The sequence below is a fragment of the Lissotriton helveticus genome, chromosome 11, assembly GCF_964261635.1.
Source record: "Lissotriton helveticus chromosome 11, aLisHel1.1, whole genome shotgun sequence".
NCBI lineage: Eukaryota > Metazoa > Chordata > Amphibia > Caudata > Salamandridae > Lissotriton > Lissotriton helveticus.
The window spans coordinates 1,000,690,501-1,000,708,656 of record NC_136072.1 but is presented as its reverse complement, the minus strand read 5'-3'; the positions used below and the strand labels follow the sequence as shown (position 1 = coordinate 1,000,708,656).

Here is an 18,156-nt window from a genome sequence, read left to right as displayed (position 1 = left end):
AATATGCAGTTGTTACATATGTTTACTGATGTGTTGATACACATGAGTATTCCTTGTTCAACAAAAAAAGAAGTCACCTGTCAACCAAACATTAGGCCCTCCTACAATGTGATCATAACTCTCTCTACATTGCCTCTGACCATGTGCAGGGACGATTGATTGCATGTTTTGACTGAAGGCCGTGCACTGTGACAAACTACATTACAAACGTAGCCCTCTGGGAACAGTCTTTTGGTTGCACTCAGTGGGGACTAAGTGCATGGCAGGGTCTTTGCTGAGCTACTTTGCAGATCCCCCATATCCACATAACTGAATGGCATTTCCCATTCAGCCCTTGTGTGAACCCATGCCATTTTCGACTGACACAAATACGATTTTGCCTCTGCATTAATTTATTTTCCCCAGTATAGCAAGTGGACGTCCACAGTAATATCGTGGGTATTCTAAATGCTGGGTTGATTGGTGATGTCACCAGTGAGTGATGCCATAGTGATTTCATCCATGACACCATGTGTGAGGTCAAGTGCTGAGCAATTAGCTTCATTCTTTCAGGGTGTTTGAGTGTTTTCAAATATGTTAATATGGTAATGTGTTATGAGCAAAGGAAACCATAACTTGATGGTATACTACATCATACTATCCTGTTTAGATATTGCACTATTCCCAACATCTGTGAAGCCAAGCCCTGCTGCTCATGGATTTGGCCAAGAACTGTACCCCATTCTCCCATCTAGCACATCACAGAGAGGAGTTGCCTGCAGGACCTGGCCTTTGGCAAGTGACTGTACCCAACCGTGAGACCAGGCCCTGAGCTGAGCCTCCCGTGAAGCCCAGCTTGTGGCTAGGCCCACTGTGCAACCTATGATATGTTTAACCTCAGCTGCTCATGACCTTCACTCATGTGTAACAGAGGTTGGCCTTACAAGGCCCTTTCCCACCTAAAACAGCAATGTTCATCCTTTTCCCATGTGGAAGGGCTCTGGGTGCAGGGCCTAGTCAGTGGTGATTTGCAGTAGACTGCAGCCAGTCCCTATGTTTATTCATGATTTGTAGACCCTTCAAACCAAAAATATTCTCTTTCTGGATGTGTGAATCCATACGTGAAACTATGGGATTATTGGGAGTAATGAGATATAACCCCTGGGATTCCTCAACACCCTTCCTGTGGAAAGGGGATGCTCTCCCTGCCCTCTTGTGCCCTTTAGCTCACTTTTTTTCCAAGCGCAGGCTTTGGTGGCTGGCATCCTGTAATAGCTGCTGCTAGAGAATGGTTGAGCTGCTGTAAGCCAATCAGACCATCTAGATCCGCTGATCCTTCAAGGATCTGTGGAATCTGCATTGGACAAATGAAAAATGTTATTTCATCCAATCAGATTAGTATATTTCTCAGATCTCTTTCCCTTTGAGAATCTGGGAATTATTAGTCAAGATATAAAATTGATTAAACCCCAACTTCCCCATCCCCCTTCCCGGAACTTGTCAGACCTTTTTGCAACACAAATATCTCAAATTACAAAACGCATTTGACCAAACACAAAAAGGTCATATTCCGAGTAAATAGCTAGTTTTATTTCAAGTTTGGTTTAATTATATTCTGCAGTTTTTGCTGCAGTGGTCGGGTGAGCAAAGTTCCAAATTAGGCATGAATGGGAAATACAAATTATGTTCCCCTTCCTGTAACTTTTAAAATGGTTGAGAAAAATTTACATTGATATCTTCAGTACCCATACTTGTGAGAATAGCAGCAGGATTACAGCACAAGTGGCAGACAATGGATTCAGTGGGCCATGTGTGTTCTTTGAACCATAGTAAAGCTGGGAGCTGCAAACAACACAAAGAGCAGGGTCGATGGCTGCCGTAAGGGAATAACATTTGATCAATGAACATAGCTGCTTGTACAAAAATTAGAGCAAGAAATGATCTGGGGTTAAAAAAATCTAATAATGGAGCTGGGGGAACAGTTATGTTAAAACATGTCTTACTCCATAAGTAGCTATAGGGGAAAGCATTGCTTCCCCTGCAAACTTTGGTTTGATTCAGTTTAAACCCACCTTTGATTAAAAGATCAGTCCATAGACAACATGTGAACACAAGCTATCAACTAATAATCATCAACTGCTGTGTTCATGAGATCCTCGGTATTACAGAATGTTGCACCTGTGAGCACTGCAGTATCTTTCAAATATATGGGTGACACTGTGCCAGACCATTGCTCCAGTCATCCATATTCGCCCTGGAGTAAATTACTCAAGGCTGCTCCAGAGGATCCAAACAGGAGTCACACAAGGCTTTCCACAGCTGCCAACACAATTCCTTTCCTCCCTCCTAACCCCATCCCCGACACCTATCAGTGCCCCAGTCCAGATAGACTCTTGAGAATATATCACAGAACTCGGTCTGCTGTCAGTGGTATTGTTATGAAAAGTGCCATGAAAAAGGAAAATATCAGGATATTGCATTGCTTGCATTTAGGATGTAGCTGCATACACTTAACTTTCCAATGCAGAGGTCTTTGATTTTTTCTTACAGCTCCCACAGTGCTTCTGGATGTGCGGGAAAGTGACCTAATCATGCAACAGGATATTCTTGGGCCAATCCTGCCAGTGTTAAGAGTTGAAAATCTTGAAGGAGCAATAGAATTCATGAACAGGAAAGACCGACCATTGGCAACATATGTCTACTCCAATAACTCACAGGTAACTGGAAGGGTGTCTGAAATTGGAATGCAGATAGGCTGAATGTGGAGCCGCTAAATTGACCTGCGCTCTATGTTGTATCATAAATTATTTCATGCATTATGTGTGTCAATTTTCTGCATCAGTATCCATTTGTTTGCTCCGTGCATCACTAATTTGGTTTTACTTGCTTCACGGAAGTCAACCTATGTGAATTCTAGAGTTAATAAGTGACCGCACACATCCCTTCTCTCCGATGACTTTACAGGAAGTGCTGTCTCCTGGTGCGCAGCTAATGTGTCCAGCTCATCATCATGTACAGCTCTTCATGCTGCTGTGTCCCACTCGCCCCTACGCCTGACAGAGGTGTCCCATTCCTCTCTCATGGCGAACAGAGAAAATACTTGCCCCAGTACCATGGGGGTATGTCCTCTGTAACTCTGTCTAGCTGATGTCTCCCTCAACTTCCCAAGACATAGTGAAGGGTACTATTTCTCCTATTTGTCTAGCTGTTTGCTTCTACTCTTCTTGCCTCGAATGTACCACTATCATTACAATGCTGAAATACCGCTCTTCATCCTTGTTGTCGTGCTTCTTTTCCTTGATTTACAGTCGGCCACTGCTTGTTGTGATGTGCCGATGCCATCACAGTTTAAGCCAGATCCCTATGCAGGGCCAAGTATTGGTTCCCATTTTTATGTATTCTGCAACCCTGGATCCTTCCCGCAAGGTCCTTCAGAAATACTTTGACCTTGGAGTCAAATGTGTAGGTTAGATCGAGAAGTCTCATAATGGCTCCACCATTAGTGTGTTTGTGTGTGTATGTGTGCATATGTGTATATGTGTATATATGTGTGTGTGCGTGTGTGTGCGCGTGTGTGTGTGTGTGTGTGTGTGTGTGTGTGTGTGTGTGTGCGCGTGCGTGTGTGTGTGTGTGTATATAATCACTAAAAAACATAGGTTGTAGGGGTGTTATAGTTAGCTTGACATTTCACTCGTACAAAGCCATTGAAATTCCTCCGTTATAGTTAGTTGTACTAAGTATAACTCGCGCGCCCGCAATCCACTGCTGATGATGTCACATATTACATCATTCATGGCATGGCCCGTGACATCACTGATGACATCTCAAATGACATCACTGATGACATCACTGATGACATCATCCAGTAACTGTGGTTTGGTTCGATATTTAAATAAGTATTATATATATAGCAATCTGCATTGAAGAGTGAGTGGATGTATAAGTGTCTGGATGGAGGATTTAGTAGCACTGTGATTGACTGTCTAAGTGACTAATTTAAAGTGTCTCACTAAATATATGGGATAGTGATTAAACTGTGTGAATATCTGTTTCACTCTATCACTTGTTGTGTAAACTACTACATAAGTTGGTTACTAGCTATGTGAAAGTCTATATGCATATTAATTAGTTAAGTGAGTATTTGTATGGGATAGTGAATGTGTGTGTGGTTTGGTGGGAGGTGTGCGACTGTCTAAATATGTGTAAATAGTTGATTTTGTAGGTATATGAGGTTAAGACTGCATGTGGAAACACTTGTTTGGGTGAGTGAATCTCTTTATGGGTGTGGTGATGAGTAAATATATTTCTCAATGATACATGTCCAACAAAGTAGAAATATAAAAGAACGTGTATGTGACAGTTGTTGTTTATAAATAGGTATGCATAAGACTCAGTGATTGTATATAAGTGACTGTATCAAACTGTATACTTGTAATAGTGATTTTATAACACACTAAGTATGAGTTACTATCTATATGAATAAATAAAGTGGTGTTTGTGTAAGTGTGTAGCTTAGTAAATGTAAGTATGATCAATTGTTTGCATAAGTGAGTAGGATGACTGCATAAGTGAATAGGATGTGTGCTGGTGTGTAATGTCGATGTAGGTGAATAAGTATATTTAATAATGTTCTATTGATCTTTCTTAGCATGTATGAGTGAATCTATAGGTAAGTGTTTAGATGTGTGTGTAGATTTTTGGAATCACTGAGTGAGTTTTTAGAAACTTATATTGGTGTGTCAATGGTTTCAAATATGGTACTCCATATTTTATAATGTGTTGAAAGGTTATACTAATGTATGATGAGGTGTATCAGATTGTCACGTGGATGATGTCATCAGTGATGTCATTTGAGATGTCATCAGTGATGTCACTGACCATGTCATGAATGATGTAATATGTTTCATCAGCAGTGGATTGCGGGAGTTATACTTAGTACAACTAAGAATAACAGAGGAATTTCAATGGTTGTGTACGAGTGAAATGTCCAGCTAACTAAAACAACCCTAAAACCTATGGTTTTTCAGTGAATTTCTAAGATTTTTTGAAATGTTAATTCCTAACTATAACATGTCTGAAACCTATGTTTTTTTCAGTGAATTTCGAAGGTTTTATAAATGCTAATTCCTAACTATAACATGTCTGAAACCTATGGTTTTTCAGTGAATTTCAAAGGTTTTGTAAATAACAATTTTTAAATGTATTAACCCCTTCCTTGCTGCCGTTGGCCGTTGCGAGCACTACCTCGCTGGTGCTGCGAACGGCAGACGCGGCCCCGCCCATTTCGCGGAACTGCCGCGGCCGCGATTTCGCGGCCGCGGCTAATGGGTTAATTGTTATATTTATTTTTTTTATACTAATTTACTCAATTTTTTTAAAACTATTTATTTTTAGATATTTTATTTTTTAAATTGCATTATAATTACATTATACATTACATTACAAAATATACTTTCTCAGAATGAATTACTTTAGTTTAAATACTTTGCAAATAGGCAATAGACTTTTAAGTACAGTAGTTACAGTTGTTGCAATGGGCAATACAATTTCAAACACAATGCAACATTGAGCTCAATGGGAATTTCTAGTTAAATCCAATTAGTTACTTTATGGATTACTTTTCTAACCACAGGACTGGATCCTAGATTCAGTCCTGTGACATCTCCTGTAAACAGTTGAGTAAAAGCATTTCGGTTACAGTAGTGGTTTTTGAGGAATATTATTGTATTTTAAAAGTTGACACTTGGAAACGTTTTCACTAAGAATCACCAATGTTATCCTATAGGAGGAAATTCATTTAGCAGGTTAGTAGTGTTATCGTTACTTTTTCTTACTCAGTGGTGGATCCTGGGTCCAGCACTAGTGCATCTCCTGTAAACAGTTGAAAGGATGCGTTTAAGTCACACAGGCGATTTTTAAGGAATATTTGTAGTTTGTGAAAATCGACACTTAGAAACTTTTCTGGTGAAAACCACACAATGGACAAGTTACTGGTAAGTATGGTTAGAATTACTTTTCAGGGTCAGAGCTGGGCTAAAAGATGCAGGACTAGATTCTCTCCTGTTAACAGGTGATTAAATTGGAATTGGTTGTTCGGATGATTTTATGTGAATATTTTAGAGTTCCAAAACTCCACACTTCGAAGAATTTGCAAGTGAAACCAGTCAATGTTAGCCTATTGAAGGAAATTTAAGTTACCTGTAAGTACAGTTAGAATTACTTTTCAGGATTAGTACTGGGCTCAAAGTTGCAGCACTGAGGTCTCTCCTGATAACAGGTGAGTAAATCGGAATTCGTAGTTCGGCTGATTTTACTTTGGTCCACTATATATAGAACCACTTTCCTACACCATCCCCTCCCTTCACCACTGTCTAAACACGCCCTGTATCTGTTTTAATTTGGGAGATTACGTCCCATTGAATACTGAGGGTCCCTAGGGTCCAACTAGCCCACCAGGTACCTCCAGTAAGCGCCACAGAGCTGCATTGCAGAGAGGTGTAAAAAGGGGCGTGGCCTCTGAACACCTCTCTGCAACGCTGCTCCCTGGCGCATACTGGAGGTACCTGGTGGGCTAGTTGGCCCCCAGGGACCCTCAAGATTGAAGAGGAATTAATTCCCCAACTTAAAATGCACCACAGGGCACGTTTGCACAATGGTAAAGACAGGGGGCGGGGCCTGAGGTGTGCCAGGGAGCTGCGTTGCAGAGGTGTACAGAGGCCACGCCCCATTTTACACCTCTCTGCAACACAGCTCTGCGGCGCTTACTGGAGGTACCTGGTGGGCTAGTTGGCCCCCAGGAGACCTCCGGATTGAAGAGGAATTAATTCCCCAACTTAAAATGCGCCACAGGGCGTGTTTGCACACATATCACCTCAGGCCCGCCCCCTACCTTCACCACTGTGCAAACGCGCCCGTGGCGCATTTTAAGTTGGAGGATTAAGTCACCTTGAATCCTGAGGTCCCCTGGGGCCAACTAGCCCACCAGGTACCCCCAGTACTGTTGTGCTGTCGCCAGCGAAACCTATTGTCGTCGACTATGCTTCCAAGGGCTTGCAAATGAGACAGGAGATGGGCACGCGCAGGCTGCAGGCCGACCGGACTGGAAATGTGAACGCGCGCGTTCACCACGTACAGTCACGTGCTGTTCATCTCCTGTCTCCCTTTCAAGCCTCATGCAGTTACTTTCACTTTCCCTCCCCTCTCCGCCGTCTGCTCCACGGCCCGTCAACGCGCACCGAAGTGTACCTTAAAGTTGTTTTTCTGCGCCGCGGGCCCCCTCCTAGGACCCGGCACTCTCCTCCATCTGGCGGCTGCCACTGCTGGGCTCTCCCTCGAGCATGGGAGCCCTGCGTCACAACTCACGCCAGCCTCTTCCGGCTTGGTTCAAGGACCCACCCATGTCCTGGGTGGGCCTACCTGACTTCCAACTGGGCCCAAGAGGAGCTCCCTATCTAGCCACCGCTGTCCTTAGTCCGTCCTCTCTGCCCATGTCTCGCCAGGCATCTTCCTTCCTGTCTAGCCGCTGCGGTCTTCAGTCCGCTCCTCTCTGCCCATGCCCCGGCAAGTGCAGTCCCTCGTTCCTGTCGCAGCTCGGAAGGCGGTTGTAGATCGCGCGAGCGCAGCCAATGAGGGAGGCAGGAGCCCAAAGTCCCAAGAGTGCGCCCCGCCCCCGCGAGCCGCTGGAGTCTGAGCCGCAGCCGTGGCCACTACCAGGAGCTCCCCGGCCGAGAAGGCTCTGGAAGCAGCCGTGAGTGCCGCTGTCACCAGGGGTGTGCTCTGGGCAGGAGGGGTAGGGTGCCCGGTGGGGCTGTCAGTGAGGTGGGGAGGGGTGGGAGTGACCAGACCCCTGCCCGGGGCTGAGATAACCCCCGGCAAAGTAAAAGGAAGAAAAGATAGAACCCCTCTGACCCTGAGGAATAAGATCCCTTCACAGGCGTGACAGGACTCCTCCCTTCGCAGGTGTGACAGGACTCTCACTGGAGTGACAGGAACCCTCCCTTCTCAGGCGTGACAAGACCCCTTCACAGGTGTGACATGACTCACTAGAGTGACAGGACCCCTTCACAGGCATGACATGGCTCTCACTGGAATGGCAGAACCCCTTCCTTCCCAGGTGTGACAGGACCTCCGGCAAATTGACAGGTGAAGGGGTGTGGAGGAATGCCGGGACCCTTTCACCCCCTGCCTCCCACCGAAGGAAAAATACTCCTTCACAGGAGGGACATTACCCCTTCCTTCCCAAGGCTTACACAACATCGGTCAAAACGACAGGGGTGGTAGGAAAGATGGAACCCCCAGAAAGAACAAGACCCCTTCCCAGACCTGACAAGTACCATTCCAAGGAGTAACAGGATCCCTACCCATGAGGGCCTAGACCCCCTTCCCAGACATCACAGGATGCCCTCTCAGGATTGCCTAGACCCCTCATCAAAGCTCACCGTCTCCAACAAAGTAACCGGGGAAGGGGTGTGAAGGAAAGAAGGGACCCCCTCAGAAGGAAAACAACCCCTTTCCAGTAGTCACAGGACCCTACCTTTGGAGACCAGGCGCTTCCCCAGCACAGCCGGGACCCACTGACGATGTGAACATAAGTGCCACTGTAGAGTGACAGGATACCAGAGTAGTAACGGGGCAACCTCCATCCAGAGGATTGATGCCTCCCCTTCCAGAGTAGTGATAGGCCCCCTCTAGAAACAGAAGCTTATTAGGAAGGGGAGTTTTGTACTGACATGACCCTCTGATGATGTGGCCAGATATGTTTCTTCCCAGTGAGAAGCCCACCTACCTACCCACCCCACCCCCAGTATGAGTGACAAGACACCAGTGGAGTGACATGACCCCACAGTAGCGATGTGACCTCTGTTAGTCTGGGGGGGGCCTAAAACGGGACCTCAGAGTAGTGCTTGACCTTCTTTATACAGAACGAGGAGCAGTATACTTGAGGAGTGATTGGGGCCCATAGGAGTAAAAATGACTCTTCCAAGGCTTAGGGGAGAAGGGATGTGCCCCAGGGGTGAAATGGCACATTTCAGGTGGAGGGCTGTTTGTGCTCCAGGAGAGACGTGATGTTAAGATCTTAAAGATGGGGCCTTAAACCTCACGGAGTGACAGAACCCTGCTGAGGCTGTATAAAGAGCTCCCGCAGTGGCAGGAGTCCTGTGGGAGCATTAAGGTAGCCTCCCCACCTCCCCCACAGAGTAACAGGGCTGCCTTCTCCTGCACCATAGCGGTGGCGAAGCAATCCAGAGTTCCTTCCTCTACATGACCGCCCATTCCCTTCGGGAAGAATGTAACCACAACTCCCTTTCATGCACAGCACCTAGATCATTGCCCTGCAGCGATCTGTGATCGTGAGCGGGTTCTCCGCCCCAAGGAGTGACAGTGCCCGCCCCAAGGAGTGACAGTGCCCGCCCCATGGGCAAAGTGCGGCCAGCAGTAGTCATGCCGTACCAGTCTTGGATCACCAAGAGGAGTTGCTTGTCCCAGCACTGACGCCTCAGTGATAGCTCACCGCACCCCAAGTGTGGAATCCTCAATCTGACGGTGCGTGGCAGTGGGCTTGTGTCAGTGAGTGCAGCCCCTGATGCCTCAAGAAAGACAGCATTCTTACTGCAGACATTCCAAGTACCCATGGATGACAGGCCACAGGAATGTTGGCAGCCGCCCCTTCCATGGAGGGACATATAAGAATTAGTGGGCCCTTTTGTATTCATCAGAAGCATTACATCTTTATTCCTCAATCTCTGATTTTGTGCTTAGCTGCCTTTCTACTGTCAGATTTTACTGTCTGTTCCTCGCGTGGTTTATAGAGTGCTATTCAATTTTCCATTATCTGCGCGGCGTTCTAAATATTTAAGCAACCTAATTATTCTAATAAAACATGCCACGACTCTCTACTCCAATTCCCCTCCTTCTCCTTCACTTTACATAGGCGTTTTTGTTGTGAAATTTGTAAAGATAGTTTCAGTGAAGACAGAATGTCTGTGTCTAGCTATTGAAGGTGCTGACCTTGTCCCTCGGGTCCCCAGTAAACACAAGGATCTAAGGCTGCATAGGTTTCGAGGCACAAGATGGCTGCCAACACTTCCTGATTTGAAGTGTTGACAGCCAATTAGAATACAGCTCGTGCACAGCAGGGTGCGCTTAGGGTCGCGGATCCACCGTGGCCATAGATATATATGTACTTTTAATTGTGATTTTCTCAGGAACTACTGAACGGATTTACACCATTTCAGCAAAAGGCACGAGTCTGAACCAAGGACTACCTCTTTGCCAAATTTGGTGTAATTCCGTTCAGCAGTTCGGGCTGTAGCCGCAATGAACGGTTCCTATGGAAAATTGCATGGGGACAACACGTTTTGGGACCCCCTTTTTCTTGACCCCCGCTTCACAAATCACCCCGAGACTTTCAGGATGGGGCGGACCGGAGTGCCCACTCTTGTTGAAAATTTCGCGAAGATTCGTCAACCGGCGCCAAAGTTATTCCAAATAGAATGTTGTGGATTTCCTATGGAAAATAGGTCCTAACTATAACTACCTACTGGCGAGTGCCAGTAGGATATCTATCCTATCTATCTATCTATCTATCTATCTATCTATCTATCTATCTATCTATCTATCTATAATAATAATAATAATAATCCACATTTGTAAAGCGCACAATCACCCGTAAGGGTCTCTAGGCGCTGGGGGCCGTCGGGAAGATTAAGCAAGCTATTGCCCAGAGTCACATGGTGCTGGGCTATTCTGCCACCGGTGCCGGGGATCGAACCGTGATCCCCAGATTCCGGAGTCAGTCGCCCTAGCCGCGGCGCCACACCTCTTCCCTATCTATCTATCTATCTATCTATCTATCTATCTATCTATCACCAAACTCCGCCATCCAACACTTAAGTGGGCCATTTACTGGTAGTCCAATGATGAATAATGAACAGAACAGTATATGGGTTGCATAACTGCACTGGGCATTTAATCTAATTTTTACCACTTTTATACACAAAACTTTCTTTGCACTAGAGCACTTCCATTCACTGTAAATGTGGACATATTGACAGCATTGGCATCATAACTTACTTTGACCTATGGGTTAAATTTATCACAATGTGCGTTACAAATATGTATTTTGCAGTTATTTAGCGCATTATGGGTTTACGGGATTTGAGAGTGGCGCAAATACTGTGTAAGACACAGCGTCACTGAGGAACTTTGCTTAAAATGCAAAATGTTTGAATGGATTGCATTATGTGATGCTTTTATTGTAAAAGTCTCAGGAATTTCAAACAAACATTTTAAATATTCAAAGTATTTATATATTTTTTATACTTATGTTTTGCCCTTCTTCAAAGCTCTAACCCACTGGGAAATGTTATTCCATGGTGTATTTATATGAAATTTTAATTGTTTAACTTAAACAATGTTGTTATATTTAATGTTGTTATATTTAATGTCTCTCTCTCTCTCTCTCTCTCTCTCTCTCTCTCTCTCTCTCTCTGTCATTCTCTCTCTCTCTCTCTCTCTCTCTGTCATTCTCTCTCTCTCTCTCTGTCATTCTCTCTCTCTCTCTCTCTCTGTCATTCTCTCTCTCTCTCTCTCTCTCTCTCTGTCATTCTCTCTCTCTGTCATTCTCTCTCTCTCTCTCTCTGTCATTCTCTCTCTCTCTCTCTCTGTCATTCTCTCTCTCTCTCTCTCTGTCTCTCTCTCTCTCTCTCTCTCTCTCTGTCATTCTCTCTCTCTCTCTGTCATTCTCTCTGTCTCTCTCTATATATATATATATATTCACTGAAAAAACCATAGGTTATAGACCATATATAGTTAGGAATTAGCATTTAAAAAACCTTATTTTACTCACACAAAACCATTGAAATTCCATATATAGTTAGTTGCACTAACTATATATTGCGCACCCGCAATCCACTGCTGATGATGTCACATATTACATCATTCATGACATGGTCAGTGACATCACTGATGACATCACTGATGACATCTCAAATGACATCACTGATGACATCTCACTTGACATCAGTGATCACATCACTGATGATATCATTCATGTGACAATACAATGCATCTCCTCACATTTTAATATAACCTCTGTTTCACCCAGTGTTAAAAACAGAGTATAATTTTTGAAACCATTGACACACCAATACTAGTTACTACATACGTACTCACTGATTCCTACGTCTACACACACATTCACTCATTCACCCATACAATCATTCATACATACAATCACTCATGTTTACAACACAATCATATGCACTCATACACCTATACAGACACTCACACTCTGCCACTCATCCATGGAGTTACTCACACACCTAGTCAGTCCTGTAAAGAATCAATCACACTTCCATTTTCTACTCTATACAGTTAAACATAGAGCACCTTACGTTTTCAACCATATACTAACACATACTTACTCTCTTATACAATCATTGATACAAGTACACATTGATCTGTACAGAGTCACACACCTCCCATCCAGCCACACACACACTCAGTCTCCCATGCAAATACTTGGGCAATCAATCAATAACCCATATAGTTACTCATATAGCTACTGATCAACACATGCAGCAGTTTACAGAACAACAGACATAATGATGCACAAATTAAGACAGTTTAGTCACTAACCCATGCACTCAGTGAGACACATTTAATCACTCACTCATACATTCAGTCATGCACCTACTAAATCCTTCGTCCAGACACTTATACATCCACTCATTCTTCAATATGTAAGACATATTTTAACTTTACAGAAACATAGTCACTGGATGTTGTCATCAGTGATGTCATCAGTGATGTCATTTGAGATGTCATCAGTGATGTCATCAGTGATGTCACTGACCATGTCATGAATGATGTAATATGTGACATCATCAGCAGTGGATTGCGGGTGCGCAATATATAGTTAGTGCAACTAACTATATATGGAATTTCAATGGTTTTGTGTGAGTAAAATAAGGTTTTTTAAATGCTAATTCCTAACTATATATGGTCTATAACCTATGGTTTTTTCAGTGAATTTTCAAGGTTTTGTAAATGCTAATTCCTAACTATATATGGTCTATAACCTATGGTTTTTTCAGTGAATTTCAATGGTTTTTTAATAGCAAATATCATAAGCTGTCGAATGTCAAGTACGTGGTAAGAATTTTTTTTTTCGTGTTTATGCACACTGATCTGCTTTGATTGCTGCCCCCCACCCCTCATTTCTATTAGGAGTACTCTCTCTTTGCAGATAGTGAAGGGTAGTTAACGCAGCCCTTTCCCCCTTTGTAATCCGTCGTGCCTGCTTCTCTCTCCATTTGATTGATTGTTCTCTTTGGTTCATTCTCTATTTACAAACAAGCACAGAGTCGCAATACTCTGTTTAGTCTTTGCAGATAGCGAAAAATCGTGTAAAAAAACAAAAGGAATCGAGCAAAATCAGTAGGCCACTAATGGGATCTCTTTTGACCTCGCTAAAATAGAAACATTAGGAACAACCTGTTGAAAATAGCAATGCGTATGTATATAAGCGGCGTTCATTTGTGTTCACAGTACCCCTTGTTGATTGTTTCAATCGAGCATTGAATTGTTCGAAGTTAATTCTCTTAACGATCTTCTCTACCTGCAAACGAGGAAGAATAGGAATATTCTATCTCCCTTTGCAGATAGTGAAGGGTAGGTAACGCAAGCCTTTAACACGTCGTACCTATTTCATTCCTCATTGATTGATTGATTGTCCGAACATTGACTGTTTGGGAATTAGTTCTTTTTGGAGGTATTCCCTGTTTGCAAATAAACGTAGGAAAATCTTTGCAAGTAGTGAAAGGGTACGTAATGCGGACCGTTCTCCCCCGTTGTAATCTGTCATGCCTATCTACTCCCCACTGATTGATGCACCTTTTTCACCCGGACCATTTACTAGAGATACGTCATCTGGCCCGACCAGAGAGCACCCCTAGTGAAAAGGACATATGCAATAATAACGAAGTGATCACTGTATCCTGTTAACAGAAACTTTACCATGAAACAACCTGGAAAGAAAAAAATAGGAAAACGAAAATCAGTAGGCCACTGATGAACATGAACTTTTATTAAACAACGAACAAAGAAACGATAACATAACGTAATGATAAAACCTATTAATGTCCTAGAAACAAGAAAACGTTAAAATATGCCAGTGGTGAGAGACCAGAAAAACAGTAAGAGAAACCAAATCACCCCTCGCTGTCCCACCGCCTGCCACGCCAAAAAAATCGATAGACTAGGGAAAATGCAAGTCAGTAGAACATCCACCCCCACTCTGGAAACTTCCAAGGTGGGGCAGGGTTCCGGCTACGCCCAGCCGGGAGCAGCCCATATAAGGCAGGTCCTGCTGCCACGCCTCGGCCAGGAGATCCTAACGTAGGGTGTAGCCGGAGGAGAGGCCGAGACCAGCGGGACCCGGCCAGGGGATTGCCTTTACAACGCTGAACAGTTGCAGGGGGGGGGAATGTCTCCTCGACCCTCCCCTCTCTCTCCCAGTCCGGCCGCGGTGGCCCTTGAGAGTTGCAGGTAGTCCCGCCACATGCTCTTCCGGTCCGACCACCAACGGTCGGGGGGCCGAGGCCGACGGGATCCGGCTGCAGCCGATAAACCAAGAAACCCGTTCATGGGGCCAGAGCCAGGGGCGTCCGGCCGACATCCACCGGAAGCCCGGCCCGAAGACGGACGGGACACTTCTTTCTTTTATAATGGCTGCGACAACACTGGAGGGGGATGTCTTGCACATGCCTCCGACCCCCCCCTCGTCCTCATCGCCTGGTCCGGCCATAACAAATCTCAAGCGAGACGCCGTGGGGTGCACTGGGAGGGAGAGACGGTGCGAACAGGCCTCTCCCGCCTCCCCAGGTGGAGGCTTCCCAGCTGCACCCTCAGCGCTCCAGGCGGTGGCATCCTAACAACTACAGTGCTGCACAGTTTCGGAACGACCTAGATAACGGTTCTTCCACTGTGGCCATGCTGCAACGTCTCGCCCGGCAGGGTGGAGCCCGTCCGCTCATGTGACCCCGCGATCGCCGGTAGCTGCCGAACTCTCAAAATGGCGGTCGACCTGGCAAGAGCGGGCCCAACATAAAGAAATGGCCCGGTCACTGGTTGACTCCACCACCGTAGTCCTCCACGACCTTGAAGATTCTAGAGGAGCCGCGGGAGTCTCCGACCCCCGATGGGGAATGACTGCCATGATCGCCCGTGGAGTGACGAAACTGTATCCGCGGGACGTCGGCGCTCCCATGCTGGCGCCAGCCTCACTTTGAATTACTACAATCCTGCAGACCTTACTTCCGGTGAAAGCACAGTGTGACCCGGTAGGAAAAATTATTGCACCCCCTCCCCTTTTTGACTGATAGTTCAAACCACCGATCCTTTCCTTTGCCCTTTTAACGGAACTTTGGACTGCCTCCCCCTCTTTTACATTTTCTAGAGAAAACAAAACATTAACCACTACATTAGCATAGCAGTTGACACCAGAACTGTTTTCAAATTGAAAACCAACAACATCTTCAACAGAATCCTTTTTGTTTCTGCTGTGACCCTGCTACAGCACAGGCATTGTCCCCAGCAGTAATTCTGCAATGCCGGTAAGAATAGCTGTGGTGCCTACTGGACTCACTCACCCCCGCGGCGCCCCACGCCGTTTTTTGCTGGGCGGCAACTTACTAGACATCACTTTCGTGCCATCTAGATTTCAGCGCGTTCTGCTGCCTTGGAACTATTCGCACAACAGACCGCTACTGACAAGAATATTTCATTATTGGTGCTGTCAATTTCAATAAATCTATTGGATAATTAAAAAGAAATTGCCACGGTCTCTTCGTTGTTTAAATGTTTTTACTGTTTTTGTTTTGTTGTATATATTTATATGTTATTAAAGTTTTATATTCCTACTACTTTGTTGGAGTGCTATATATTTTTAATGTGACACATAATTGTAAAAACTTTGATGTACAAAGAGTCATTCCTGGAATCTTCCGCTTCAGGCTCGGTCCCCTCCCCAATCACAATACAGGATGGTTTTCAGATAGTAGGAACGCGTGTGCTGTGACGGATCACATCGGGTGTGGGCCTTGATCTACTATAACTCCTTTGAAGAGGGGTGATTCTTTACAGCTGGGGCCATAAACTACATCTGCAGGGCTAGCTGATAGCCTAGGACCGGCCTGGACATTCGGACACAGAGGAAGAGGAGTGTCAGAGGGTGCGGTAGTGAATAGGGCGAAAGGGAGGTGTCGGGCGGGCACAGAGTGTGATTCTCAGGGAAGAGCAGCGCAGATGGGGGAAGGTTTATTGCCCATGCATAAGACAGAGAGCGGTGGTGACCAGTGCCTGGGGGAGATGCTTACGAGGGTGAGGAGCCATGCTACGAATCGACAGCGTGCAGAGAGTGGGTCTGGTCAAGACATCTAAAATGGCTGCCGTGCACGACAAAAGTGTGGCATTTCAAAAAAGGCAAGATGGCGCAGACAATGTTTTTCAACACTTCCTCATTTCCTTCGAATCGAACGTTAACAGACGTTGGGGCATATTACCAAAGTTAAGCGATATTTATCGCTAACGATGCTTACCAACCAATTTTTTACCACTAAGCATCGTCAGAAATTATCGAAGATAAACCTTACTATTATCAAGGTTTATCGCAAATGCGATAATAAACGGCCGCAATGCATGAATATCGCTAAAAAGTCAGCGATATTCATGCATTACCGAGCTAATACTCTTAGCCATGTTATCCACCTCCCATTGGATAACATGGCTAAGAACTGCTCAGGGCAGGTGTTACTTTTTGGAGATATTCGCGCTTAGCGCGAATATCTCCAAAAGTTGGTAATAGGAGATAGATATCTTGCATGTTGTAATGCAAGTTATTGTGGTATATGGAACTCATACCATAATCTCTCAGGAAAGCAGAAACTGATCCTTTTGGGACCGCCTAAAAAGGCCTAGGGGGTGAGGAGTACTCTACTTTGCCCCCTTTTCACGTTCCGAACTATTTTATTTTACTCTCTTCTGTAATTACACAAAATACCAGCGATAAGATGCATCGGAGACACACAGTGAGAGAAAGGAGGCCGGAGATGAAGAAGACATGTCAAATACACATTGGAGATAATATAGTGGCAGAAGGGAAGTAAATATGAGTAAACTTACCATGTAACATAAAAATGTTGCACTCTATACTATAAGTCTCATTTTATACTACAATCACTTCGCTACAACCTCATAAATTAAAAATAAAAATAAATAATGTCTCAAACAATTTTTGATTTCTAAATATAAATTTATTCTTCAGAATTTTCTAAATTTGAAACAACTAGTAACATGTCCTCATCAGTAATTTCCTCTTCAATCATCTCATCTGGAATCTCCTCATTAAAAGTCTGCAATGATGATTCTTGTAACTCTATGGTCTCCAAACACTCGATAAATTCGCCATCAAGAGATTGATCAAAAAAATCATTCAAGTCATCTCCTCCTTCTGACAATATTTCATTATTGGTGCTGTCCATTTCAATCAATGTAGTGGAATCATTCAAGTCATCTCCTCGTGACAATATTTCATTATTGGTGCTCTCAATTTCAATCAATGTAGTGGAATCATTCAAGTCATCTCCTCCTTGTGACAATATTTCATTATTGGTGCTGTCCATTTCAATCAATCTAATGGAATCATACAAGCCATCTCCTCCTTGTGACAATATTTCATTATTGGTGCTCTCAATTTCAATCAATGTAGTGGAATCATTCAAGTCATCTCCTTGTGACAATATTTCATTCTTGGTGCTGTCCATTTCAATCAATCTAATGGAATCATACAAGTCATGTCCTCCTTGTGACAATATTTCATTATTGGTGCTCTCAATTTCAATCAATGTAGTGGACAATTCAAAAGAAATTGCCACGGTCTCTTCATTGTGAGCCATTTTATTTTGAAATTGCTTGCTGTAAATTGCAGAAAAAAATAATCACTTTCATTTATCGTTTTTAGTAATACATAATATAAAACTAACTTCATCAAGTATTTAGTATAACAGAAGGACTGCAAATAAATAACAGAAAACATTTTTCAAATTATCTTCAAGTGTACAACATAGTTCCCCTTACAAATTAACAACTCACCTTTTTAAAAGTAGCAGAAGTGTT

The 18,156-nt window shown here is 44.1% G+C and overlaps 1 protein-coding gene across 2 annotated transcripts in view; it reads left to right on the top strand.

Annotated features, from left to right (window-relative positions):
* LOC144792385 (aldehyde dehydrogenase family 3 member B1-like) overlaps positions 1-18,156 on the top strand; it is a 277,000-nt gene that overhangs the window by 181,905 nt on the left and 76,939 nt on the right. For both annotated transcript variants that reach the window (XM_078667363.1, XM_078667364.1), the window contains exon 8: positions 2,530-2,696. In XM_078667363.1, the coding sequence (XP_078523489.1) occupies positions 2,530-2,696 (167 nt within the window). The remainder of the gene's footprint in view (positions 1-2,529; positions 2,697-18,156) is intronic.